The sequence below is a fragment of the Thermothielavioides terrestris genome, chromosome 2 (assembly GCF_000226115.1).
Source record: "Thermothielavioides terrestris NRRL 8126 chromosome 2, complete sequence".
Lineage (NCBI taxonomy): Eukaryota > Fungi > Ascomycota > Sordariomycetes > Sordariales > Chaetomiaceae > Thermothielavioides > Thermothielavioides terrestris.
In genome coordinates, this window is record NC_016458.1 from 4,061,253 (window position 1) to 4,073,480 (window position 12,228).

The window sequence follows — 12,228 nt, forward strand, 5'->3', positions numbered from 1 at the left end:
GCTGCTGTGACTTCAGCGGGGCAGTGTGAATCGGGTGAGCCTCAGAACTTAGCACAGTGGGTAAGAAACGTGCTCCGCAGCTACCATTGTTTACCGTCGTGCCAAGGTCACCTAGTATTCAGTACACACAGCCGCCTTAATTCATGTTTGGATTCATATTTTCCGCCGAGAAATCGCAGATTGAGTGCCGAAGCGTAAGTTAGAGACTGTCATCAAACCAGGAGGGTTCGCTAGCCACGCCCAAAACTATCATGTACAGATAAAACAGCACGCCGTCTCGACAACTACTGCCCCAACCAAAGTTGAGGCGGGTTAAAACGAACCCACTGTTCCAGAGTGGCCGCTCCGCCGCATTGGACTCTTGAGATACCGAGATAATCCGAAAACACCTTCTAGTCGTGCTCTCCGAGATCGAATGACCCAAAAACAGAGGTCCTCATAAAGCGAATCATCTGAACTTGCTGAAAATGACGGCGATGATGAGCAGAACTAGGACGGTGATGATGGCGATGGTGATCACCCGATTTGTAGCCATCCTAGAACGCCACATGATTAGCATCTATGCTGGCCTCTGGGGAAACGAGGAAAAGAACGTCATACCTACGAGCGATCCCTCTGAGGCTCTTGATACTACGGTCAACGTAGCCTTCGCTCTCGTACAGGACCCTGGTGGTGTGGTCAATGGTTTCGCGTTGTTGTTGCAGCTGCGCGAGCGTGCTGGCCCCGATGGCCTCTGTCTCGTTCGCCAACGCTTGGCTGGCCTTGAGCCGCTGCGTGCTGCGGTCCAACCGGTCGGTCCCTTCAACACGGTGTTAGCCTTGCGTCTGAAGACGAGTTGTACACACGGTCAAGCAGAGACGCACCTGCCAACAACTGCTGCCGCTGCTCGAAGTGAGCATCCCCGGACGAGGAGCCCGGGTTGTCTGTGTAGCGCCCGCCAAACAACGCGCTCCTGTCATCGGCCAGGGTGCGCAACTTTCGCCGGTAACCGTCGACGTCTGTCTTGTAATCGCGCAGTCGCCTGTTGATGGCGGCGCGCTGTGCCGAGGGCACGTTCTGCTTCTCCACCTGCATCTGGCCGAGCAGCTCGTCCGCCTCTTCCAGCGCCCGCTCGGCCGCGCTCAGCGCCGCCTTCCTGGGCTCGCCCGACAGCTCGGCGATCTGGTCGAGTTTCTGGACCAGGTCGGCCTGGACCAGCTGGTACTCCGTTTCATAGTGCTTGAACAGTTCGGTGCCGGCGTCGGTATCGAGCGGGTTGGCCATTTTCGCGGATGAGAGGAGGTGTAGTTTTGAGGCTTTCCGGGTTGGAATTGTTTGCCGTTGAGCAGCAGACTCGGTCTCAGGCTGGGATCAATGAGACGGCGACGGTTTGGGTGACTACGGACTCTCGGAGTCCGTAGCTGGCCGTTCTTCCGGGGCGCTCGGTACTGAAATCGCAAGAACGAGGGTGATCACAGGTCGCGCCGGCTATCGTTGAATCGCAAACTAGATCGCCAGCACTCGAATTGACGGGGTGAAGGCGTCGTGTGGCGGGAATCCCTAGCAAAGGTGTTGTCGTTGGTTGACCAAGTATTCCGTTGGCAAGGTTGTGGTTGTGTAGGTTGCGTAGCCTGGTTGCGTTGCGTCGCCCTTGCTTGCGGCGAAGCTCGGACCAGGCCGACTTGACGGTGGCACATGATGATCACAAGGGGCGGGCACAGCAGGTGTGGCACAAATGCTACGCGATGCGTAGGATGCAATGATGGATTGGTTGATTGATTGATTGATTGATGCCGGAATCTCCACCCTTGCGTCTATCTATATGTCTAAGTACAATGCCTATGCCACTCTGGGCTGTGGGGCTGTAACGGATGCCCCTGCCCTGGTAATGATGCCTGAGATGCCTTGTAGGAAGTGCTTCCTACAATCTACTACTATACGAAAAGATCGACGCCCTCGTCGATGTAGTAATGATACTATTGATGGTGTTTTCGCTATGCCTATAGCATTTGTGGCGCTGTAGCCGCTAAATGGTCCTTAGTGACCTACTAGTCGTACTTCCTACCTAATCTGTGGTATATGATGAGATATTGGGGCTTGTCGTTGTACTTTCGTTGCGTTGTAATAGCGTTGATATATAACTCGGCTATAGTGACAAGATAGATAACTAGGAGCTATCTACTATATAGGTCGAATATATAGGGCTCTAGATAGTCAATACTAACTATATTATAGATCTTCTATAATAATAGTATCTATAATTGGTAGGCTAATCGTCTAACTCGTTCTAAGATAGTCAAGGGTCCTATATATTGTTAGCTAAACTTATTGCCGATAACACCTATTATGAGTATAGAGTAACCCTTATAGAGGCGTAGCTAGACCTTGTCGCTAATGTTGAAGAAGTACGCCTTATAGCGACGATCGTAGTAGTATTTAGTTGTTATAGCTACAATGGCGATAACGTTGTATATATCTAGGCGTAGTTGTAGCAACGATGTTGTTGGTTTTAAGTTATAATTGACGATAATATTGGCAATAGTAACTAGGTTGAAGCCTTTAGTAACTTCGTTAGGCAATATATCAGTTATAGCTATATAGGTAGTGTTATATTCGAACTAAAGAAGTAGGATAATCTCTAGCTATTTATAGAAGTTATCGAAGGCCTAGATATAATGCTATAGAGCCAATTCGATAGTCTAGATCATCCACTTAGTCTAGCTATCGATAGCTAGATAGTACGTTATAGTATATAATAGTTTAGTACCTAGTGACCGCTAGATAGTCTACTAAAGCGCTACTATAAACTTTGGGTCTCTGTCTAATAGTATAATCTTTAGTAGGCCTTAGTTTACTGTTATAAGCTAGTAGAGTAGGTATTTGCCCTAGTCCTTAGAGGTCTATATAGTTTTGCTAGGTACGATTTAGATCTCTTTATTAAGCTTGTCAACGATGACTATAGCGACGTTATAGCTCTCTATTGAAATTGGGAAGTCGACAATGAAGTTGATAGTAATTATATAGTATAGGTACTCGTTGCCGATAAATAGTTATAGAGAGCTATATAGCTAGTAGTAACGGATATCGTTGGCCTTGTACTTAGGGTAGACGTCAACGTATTTATAGACTATTCTTATAGGCTAATAAATAAAGAAGTTGCTAAGATATACTTATAGTACTTAGTATTTATAGTAGTTGCTATTGTAAATAGCGTTTAAGACGTCTATTATATAAGTATATAGGATATAGAGGTGGGGAACCTAGCCGCCTATCTTCTAGAGAAGGCTATAGTGTAGTTGGAACAGCAAGGTCACCTTGTATTTAGGTACAAGGGCGTTGTTCTAGTTGACAACCGCGAAGGTCTTTTTCTAGATAGGGTCTTCGAGATAACCCTATTGTAGCTATTTGACGAAGTCTAGGTAGATATTCAATATAACTATACTAGAGGTTGTACTAACTATAGGAATGTTAAGACTAATATTCTTATTTATAGCCGGTTTAAGGAATACCTAGATAGGTGGTAGGTACAACGGTTCACTAGCGTATATCGCCTAATGTTCTATATAGTCGTTTAGAAGGTCATCGAAGCCGCCTATAGCGTTTAGATCTATAGTGTTATTGGTTAATAGCATTTGTAACAACGCGTTAGGCACTATATAGTATTTACTAGGCTTATAGAGAATACGAAGGTTATATTAACTAAGGTATTCTATAGCACGGATAAGGCGTTTGTTCATTAGAGCGAAGGATATAATATCTTTAGTCACATTGTTAAAGCTAAGAATAGCTTTATAGTTGGTAAAAATGTAGATAGACGTAGAACGTATAGCGGTCGTCTACCTCTTATATTTTATAAGTGTCTACACTAGACTAAGGACTTCTATCTCGGTAGACTAGTACTTCTACTCTATAAGCGATAGCGTATATAACAGGTATACAATTAGCTAGATAGTAGTATATAGGGGATATATAGTAATAAGACTATCCTCGCCAAGGATCTTTTGTATTGCTATAGGCTCGATATAGTAGATTTTAGCACCGATGCTATACTAGGAGATATCGATGTCTATATATAGGGGATCGCTATCGTAGAAGAAAGTAATAGATATATTGTAGGAGAGCGCTACCTTGACTACTTCGAAAGATGTAAGTTCCTTGGTCATTAGCAACAACAACTATATAATGTGTGACTACGACTTTTGCTTACCTTTATAGTTATAGGTTTTTAAGAGGGCTATCTTCCGTTGCTACAATGGTGCGATAAGGATAGAATAGAGCAGTATATTGTACTATATAAAGCCGATGGCGCTGATAAAGTACTCGAGGTCCTTAAGGGTATATAGGAACTCTAGTGCAGTGATCGCTACTAGCCTTTCGGCTATAGTGGACATGCCTATACTGTTGACCATTTGGCTAAGCACCGTAGCATTAAGGAATATAATAAACGATTTATTAAGGCCAATAGAGATATTGCGTTTATATAGCGCTTTGAATATAGTACAAAGGTAGGTAAGGTGGCCGTTAGTAGTAGCGAATTCGTAGCTCCCGATAACGACGTTATTGCAATATACGTTTATAGCGTCAATGTCCTTGAGAAAGAGGTCTATCTACCGCTATATATATACGTTACTATTATAATAACTTATAATAATGTAGTTGAATATATATTGGCCCTCTATAGTATTTATAGTGAAGACCTATCTATCTCTAGGATCTACCAACCATTGGTAATAGAAAGCTATTACATTGAGGATAGTAATATACTTTACGTTGGCTAGCTATACTATAATGTCGTTTTACGATTTAATAGAGTAAGCGTTAGAGAGGACTATTTTGTTAAGTAAGCGGATATCGACTATTATCTAGCCTTTCCTTATACCATTAGGCGTAGTACACTAGATAACGAAGATAGGGAAGGAAAAGGGGACTTAGAAATAGGTCTTAGTGGCCTTGCTAGTAGCTTCGAGCTTAGTAATAGTGTCCTTGACGATAGCTTAGTCTTTAGCGTTAATAGGATAAATACGGTATTTCTTAGGGATATAGGCTTCCTAACTAAGGTATAATTTGATATATATCCATTGATCTTGGTCGAGGTTGACGAAGCCCTTGTCCTTGAATATATCTTAGTATTCTATTATAAGTGACTAGATAGGCGTAAGCTCGTTGGGCGAAAGGTTGTAGATAGTGATGCTATAGGGGTATTTAACGATGTCGAGGCTAGTTATCGAGAGTCGTAGCTTATCTGTAGGTTGCGGTGGCTTTTTGATAGTAAACTCGATGGCTATAGGGTCGTCTACTATATACGTTTAGTATCTAGGTGCAATAGAAGTTAGGGTGCCAATCTAGTGGCCTTTGGGGACTATGACAGGGTTGCTAGTGTCGTTCTATACGACGATGGAGGATATATAGCAGTTGGTGACCGCTATAAAGATTAAGATATAGTTTAAAATACTTAGTTCGAAAAGAAGGGTTTAGCCGTTGTCGATATAGATACTATAGTCGACGGGGATAGTGGTAGTAGTATATAGCGGAATAATAAGATGCTTAGTAGTGACGATATATAAGTAGTATAGTCTTTTATATCGTCTAGTAGTAACTAGTATCTAGATATTACTATATAAATTGATGATAACTATACCTTAAGAGAGTAAGATGTCGAAGCCTTTAGGAGTTATATAATCTATGTCCAATAGTATATTGGTACAAAGGTCGTCGACGATAGTTATTTTGTACGTAAAGCTAGCGATAGTAGGCTTATCGGAGGGCAAGGTACCTTAGAAATTAAGGTCAATAATAGCGTAATCGAGGTTAGAATATATATCTAAACCGATGCTATAGACCATTAGAGGGCTAGCGTAGTGCCTAATAACGGTGTTAGGGTAATAGGTAGTCAACCAATGCCGGTCGACAAATGTAGCTATATAACCTATATCTATATAGATTTCTTAAAGGTCGTCTAGGTAGTTAGTGCTTAGTATAATGTTGATCTTCAAGTAGGTCTATAATTAGAAGTCGAAGCTAGCGCCTTAATCTAATATAGTGTTAACCTTTGACTAAATAATAGTTATAGGCGATTATATAGCTATAGGCTATATTACGCTATCCGCTCTGTCTACTGTGAGCGGGGGCGTAGCTCGTTTTTTAGGTCAACGATGTTGGAAAGGTGTATCGGGTTATCTATCGCTAGCTAGGCGTCTACTATATTGGCGAACGTGATCTTCTTACTAGGCTAAGGCCATTTAAGATAGTTGGTATAGATATAGGCTATCAACTTGTTGTTAGAGGGGAAGGTCTTATTGCAATAGCGGTATACTGAGTCGATAGACATTGCTACGAACTATACAACGACTTCGTTATCAACAGAGTCGCTAAGTGGGTACAGCTCTTCTAGTATATTAAGCTAGTTAGAAGCAATAGGATATTCGCTATCTAGGAATAGTACGTTGCTATAGAAGGAGTCCGCTAAGCCAAATTGATCTTCCTCTTTAGGAGCATCTTCAACGCTAGGTTATTGATATATATTGCTATAGAAGGTGGGTATAGGCCTACTAGGATGTTATTGCCTATTCTATTAGCCTTGTTGACACTATAGTAGTACTAGGAGGCGACGATTCTCTAGAACTAGTAGCTATCGTAGTAACTGATTGTTAGGCCGTTGATTTAATAGTCTAGGATCCTAGTTGTACTACTACGCTAGTAGCGTTGGCTAATATAGCTAATATAGTAGGTAGTATAGCGATGCTCGTAGGCCATTATCTAGCTAGCGATAACCTTACTACTAGTAGCCGCCTCTTCCTTAGAAGGGGGGTCGATATAGTAGCTAATATAGTTGGCGTAGGGGCGGCCTTTGATAGCGCTAGACGCATTGTCGAAGAACGCTTTCTCGCTCCTAGATTTGACAGAGGAAGGCGTCGACTTCGGTAGATAGCGTTAGCTTATCTAGCTTACTCTAGATATCGCTATTAAAGGCCTTGAATATTGTAATAAGTTAACTATACTAGCTTATATTATAAGCCTTTATATAGTGCATTATAATCTAGGTGAAGGCTATAATGTCGTTACTATTGGCAATGTCTACTAAGGTGAATCGTAACTACTTAAGTATATTGAAGGCGACTAAATAGTTGATTTTAAAGTGGCTTTTAAGCTTATTGTAAATAGCTATAATAGTTGTAGTATAGAGGAGCTTATAATCCTTGTTAGTTAGTATATATAAGTGCTATACTAATGTAGGACCTTATAGGCACTACGTCTAGATATAGTGTACAACGTTGTCGCTATAGGTTATAGCTAGGTCGGCAAGGCGATCGTAGAATAGGAATATATCGATATATTTATTGACTTTTCTATTAGCGATTAGGCTAATGCTAGAAGGATCTATAGTAGAGGGGTCGAAGTAGCCTATATTAGCTAGCTTAAGGGTATCGTTAGCTAAAGGTAGCTATATTTACTATTCTATAGCTATCGCTAAAAGGTTGTTTATATCTATATTTTAGTGCTAGCGGTACTAATAGAATATAGTAGCTATTAGCTTCGCTATAGCTATAGCTATAAAAGGGCTATTAGGCTCAATATTATTACTATAGTTGTTAGCTATAACCTATAGATGGTACTTAGGTTCCTTACTATAGATGTTAGTATTAATAGATATACTATAGTGGTTATAAAGCTTCTAGGTATTTCCTTTAAGGGTATTGCTAGTAGATAGGTAGTTGTAGGCGATACCTAGTTTAGTAGAGGGTATAGATAGCTATAGTTGCTATAGAGTAGGTAGTGCCTAAGCCTACGAAGCGTCGTCCAACTAGGTAGGCGTTATCGGTAATAGTATAGTAGATATAGATGACGTTGAAGCTATAGAAGGTACTATAGAATATAACGTCGAAGGTTTAGAAAGCGCTATAGACTACGACGTTGACTATAATATAGTGGCTAATAACATTGTCGGCGTTAGTGGCCGCTAGGTCTTCTACTAGGTATAGAAGGCGTTAAAAGATTGCTTATTAGTTTCCTAGGCTAGTAGCTACAGTAGCAAGTCTATAATAGCGTAGTATATATCTCTAATAAGCGAATATATATAATCGAGATCCTTATAGTCTACGATAGCTATATAAATATACCTAGAGTTATAGAACTATAGTAATTGCTAGGCTCTAAGCTACCGATCTATAGTCTTTGTCGATATAGAGGTAGGCAATGGCTCGCCTATACGAGATACTATCGGGTCTAGCGTAGTTGTATTATAGGCTGACTAGTATAGCGTTTCGCCAACTAGTGTACAGTTACGAGTAACCGGCTAGTTGCTAAAAAGGTTCTACTATAGGTGAAATGACGAAGGCGAGAAAGATTGTAATATTGCCGTTAGTTTAATCGTATAGTAGGCACCAAATTGTAGTACAAATGCTACGCGATACGTAGGATGCAATGATGGATTGGTTGATTGATTGATTGATTGATGCCGGAATCTCCACCCTTGCGTCTGTCTGTATGTCTAAGTACAATGCCTACGCCACTCTGGGCTGTGGGGCTGTAACGGATGCCCCTGCCCTAGTAATGATGCCTGAGATGCCTTGTGGGAAGTGCTTCCCACAGCAGGCAAGGATCCGTTACCGTACGCTATGTAGTGCAGTGGCAGGGCCGGCTGGTTCACGCACTGTGGGTCGGATCCAGCGGCAGGGGTCCGACGCGAAATCGGAACCGAGTGGAAGTGACGTTGACTTCCGGCAGGCTCCAACTCGACAATGGATACTGATACACTTATCAAGTCCCATCTTACACAGTAGGTACACAGGAGCCCCCAAAGGTGCAACTACGCAATCCTCCGTACAACTCCACACACTTTTCATCTGCGCTCATCTTTCCCCGCGCTTTGGGATGGCACATCCCAATCATGAACTGCCAGAAATGCCGTGCTCCGCTCAGGCTTGACAGCTCGCTGGAGGACCTGAATCCGGCAGCATACGACCTGCTCGTCGGTAAGTCGCAGGCAGCCGAAGCACAGCTTGCAGCCAATGCCGGTGTGATGCTATGCTCACCGCTATCCCTCTTTCACAGCTACCCATTCGCAGCCAGCGCCCAGGAAGCCCTCCGCTCCTCGAACACTACATTCCCTGGACCGCGCCCGGAAAGCGACGTATGACCAGGCCGCGCGAAATGCTTCCCAGCCGATCTTCAAGCGACACAGCGGGCCCGGCAGGGGCGAGGGCCACCCGCGCGACAGCTCGGCCATGTCTTTCATCTTCTTGACCGAGTCGCAGATAGCGCCGCCGAGCCTGCCTTCACAAAGGAGCCAGCATGGGCCGGATGCTTCTTCACCGGGGCCGCCTGGGGGCCAGGCCGGAACCGCGGAGGAGGACGACCAGCACGCGGACAAGTCGCACGAAATGGAGCGCATCACCAAGCTCTTCGAGATTCTCTCGGCCCGCTCCGATATCGACCATCCCGTGTGCGTCGAGTGCACCGAGCTCCTGGTAGAAGAGCTGCAGAAGAAGCTCGAGACGACAACGCGCGAGCGGGATGCGTACATTGCGTTTCTGAAGGAGCTGCAGGCCGGCGCGCCGACAGACGAGGAGCTGCGCGCGCGGGAGGAGGCGCTCGCGAAGGCCAGGCAAGCCGAGGCCGAGGCGCGCGAAGAGATCCGCCAGCTCGAGCGAGAAAAAGAGGCGCTTGACGCCGAGCTCGACGCCCTCCAAGAAGAATGCCGGAAGCTCGACGCCGAGGAAGAAGCCTTCTGGCGCGAGCGCAACGCCTTTGCCAGCCGGCTCGCCGACTTCCAGAACGAGCGCGACAGCGTCAACAGCAAGTTCGACCACGACTCGCGCCAGCTCGAGAAGCTGCAGCGCAGCAACGTCTACAACGACACGTTCTGCATCAGCCACGACGGCACCTTCGCCACCATCAACGGCCTGCGCCTGGGCCGCCTCTCGTCGCACCCGGTCGAGTGGCCCGAGATCAACGCGGCCTGGGGCCACGCCCTCCTCCTGCTCGTGACGGTCGCCGACAAGCTCGGCTACCGCTTCCAGGGCTACGAGCCGCAGCCGATGGGCTCGACGTCGCGCATCATCCGCTACGACCAGCCGTCGCCCTCGTCCAGCCGGCTGGGCGGGCTCGCCGGCGCGCGCGCCGCCCCGCCGCCCCCCGGCAAGCGCCACGTGCTCGAGCTCTTCTCGTCCGGCGACATGCCGCTCGGCCTGACCTTCATGCACCGCAAGTTCGACAACGCCATGACCGCCTTCCTCGAGCTCGTCCGCCAGCTGGGCGCCCACGTGCACGCCCAGACCGCCGCCGAGGGCAACCCGCTGAGCCTCCCCTACCGCATCGAGGGCGACAAGATCGGCGACGTGAGCATCCGCCTCGGCGTCGCCCAGGACGACGGCTGGACCAAGGCCTGCAAGCTCACCATGACCTGCTGCAAGTTCTTGCTGGCCCACGCAAGTAACGTGAATTCGGCCAACGGGAGGGGTGTTGCTTGAAACGGAGAAGGGTTGGTTCGGTACCCGCGCGGGGGTGGAAGGTTAGGAAGGAAGGGTCTCTGAAAGAAGCAAATTGCGGGTTTCGGCGTGCGGCGTCAGGGAGGAGATTCTGGATGCCTAGGTTGTCATTTCGGGGGGCGTCTGGTGAAGAACACATTTCTGTCAGAGGGTTCGGCGATGTTTGTGTCTTGTTTGAGACACCTTGGGTATTTTTGATCCGAGCGCGGCGTTGGTGAGCAAGGTGTCATGCCCTTATTATTACATTCGGGGCAAACAGAGTCCATGTGAAGCATATTACCTACCGTACATACTGAGTTACCTGAACCTGTCGGCTTGCCATAGCATGAGAAGGGCAGCATTTCACCCTCGGAGAGAAGAAGAGTGGCATCTATACAGAGTCGAAAAGGTAAACGTCACTGCTGGCTTTCTCGACGTAATGCACTGCAGGCACACACGCCTCTTTCTCATTTCACTCCATTCAAACTATGTACGAATGTACTCTGACGCTCATCCCCAACCGCCACACACCAGTTTTGACGCCCCTTTCTCCCAAAACCCCACTCGCCCCCCGCTGCTGATGAGTTGCAATGCTGTCCTTCTAGTTCGTGGGCGTCTCATTGATGACGTCGTTCTGGCGGACGCAGCCGCTCTTGGCCGTGATGGCGGCCGGGCAGGCCACCTGCCGGAAGGAGACCGTCGGGTTGTCGGCGCCCTGAAACCTGTTTCCATGCTTTCTTGTAAGCCGGGACATGGCTCTTCTTTCCCTACCGACACTGACGGGAACAGAATGGTGGTGGTGTTCGTAGGGTAGAGAGGGTAACTTACCAGTCGAAGCGCCAGTTGCAGCCGGCCTTGAGCGCCGCCGGGAAGCTGTCGCAGTCGCTCTTCGAGTGGACGCCACCGTAGCGGTCACCCCAGCCGTTAGCGGGCGCGCCGTATTGTTGGGTGCAGGCTGTGATGCGCAGGTCAGTGGGGGCTGGCATAGGGGAAGTTGCGCGGCTGGCGAGGTGAAAAGGGGTAAAGGGGGTCTGGGGAGGGAAGGGCGTACCGTTGAACTGGCCCACACCGCCGCCGGGTATCTGTAAGGGGAAGTAAATATTCCATTGCGATCACTATGAGAGGAAAAGGGAATGAGAGAAAAAAAAAAAAAAAAAAGAAAAAAGAAAGAAAAAAAAAAGAAGAAGACGAACCGCAAGATCGAATTGGTTGCTCCCGAGATCCCCTCCCGTGTTCGACGCCTGCACAATCATCTTCTTGCCCTGCACCGGCCCGCTGGTGAAAGTCAGCTCGTAGCAGGCGCAGCACCAGGCGGCCTCGTTGCTGCCGGCGATGTTGACGGCGGCCCAGCCGTAGGACAGCGTGTCGTTGACGGCCCAGGGGCTCTGGTTGGAGCACATGTAGGCGCCGCCGCCGTTGTCGCAGCCGGACTTGGTGTTGCCGCCGTCATTGAGCGGGTTGTCGTTCTTGTCGCACGTCTTGACCGGGTTGGGCGAGTTGCCCTTCTTGGGCCAGGCGCACGACGGCTTGCAGCAGTCCCAGTAACGCGTGGTCTTGCCGGTTCCAGAAGCACCTTGCGCCAGCGCGACGGCGGGGAGCACCGCCACGAGGGCGGTTAGGGACAGATGCATCCTGTATTGCGATTCCGAGGGGGTTGGGAAGAAGGGGTTCTCAGGGGTCGACCACAAAAAACGAGCGATACCATCACCCCAGCCAGCTTCAGGCCCGGAGCCATGAGCGGGCGACCCCAAGATATATACCCCTTGGATCTCTGTGAATCTCG

The 12,228-nt window shown here is 47.4% G+C and overlaps 3 protein-coding genes across 3 annotated transcripts; 1 reads left to right on the plus strand and 2 right to left on the minus strand.

Annotated features, from left to right (window-relative positions):
* Nucleotides 1–138: 138 nt before the first annotated feature.
* Nucleotides 139–1,579, minus strand: THITE_2065770 (uncharacterized protein). Its single transcript, XM_003652216.1, has 3 exons — nt 864–1,579; nt 601–799; nt 139–536 (listed from the first exon to the last, which is right to left on the minus strand). Exons 1-3 carry the CDS (start codon nt 1,261–1,263, stop codon nt 449–451), a joined length of 687 nt encoding a protein of 228 aa, XP_003652264.1. The 5' UTR covers nt 1,264–1,579; the 3' UTR covers nt 139–448.
* Nucleotides 1,580–8,706: 7,127 nt separating this feature from the next.
* Nucleotides 8,707–10,620, plus strand: THITE_2113558 (uncharacterized protein). Its single transcript, XM_003652217.1, has 2 exons — nt 8,707–8,951; nt 9,031–10,620. The coding sequence occupies exons 1-2, from the start codon at nt 8,867–8,869 to the stop codon at nt 10,446–10,448; spliced, it is 1,503 nt and encodes a 500-aa protein (XP_003652265.1). The 5' UTR covers nt 8,707–8,866; the 3' UTR covers nt 10,449–10,620.
* Nucleotides 10,621–11,046: 426 nt separating this feature from the next.
* On the minus strand, nt 11,047–12,076 carry THITE_2143588 (glycoside hydrolase family 45 protein; the record flags this gene model as incomplete). Its single annotated transcript, XM_003652218.1, has 4 exons — nt 11,047–11,167; nt 11,274–11,400; nt 11,497–11,527; nt 11,639–12,076. The coding sequence occupies 4 exons, from the start codon at nt 12,074–12,076 to the stop codon at nt 11,047–11,049; spliced, it is 717 nt and encodes a 238-aa protein (XP_003652266.1).
* Between the last annotated feature and the right edge of the window lie 152 nt (nt 12,077–12,228).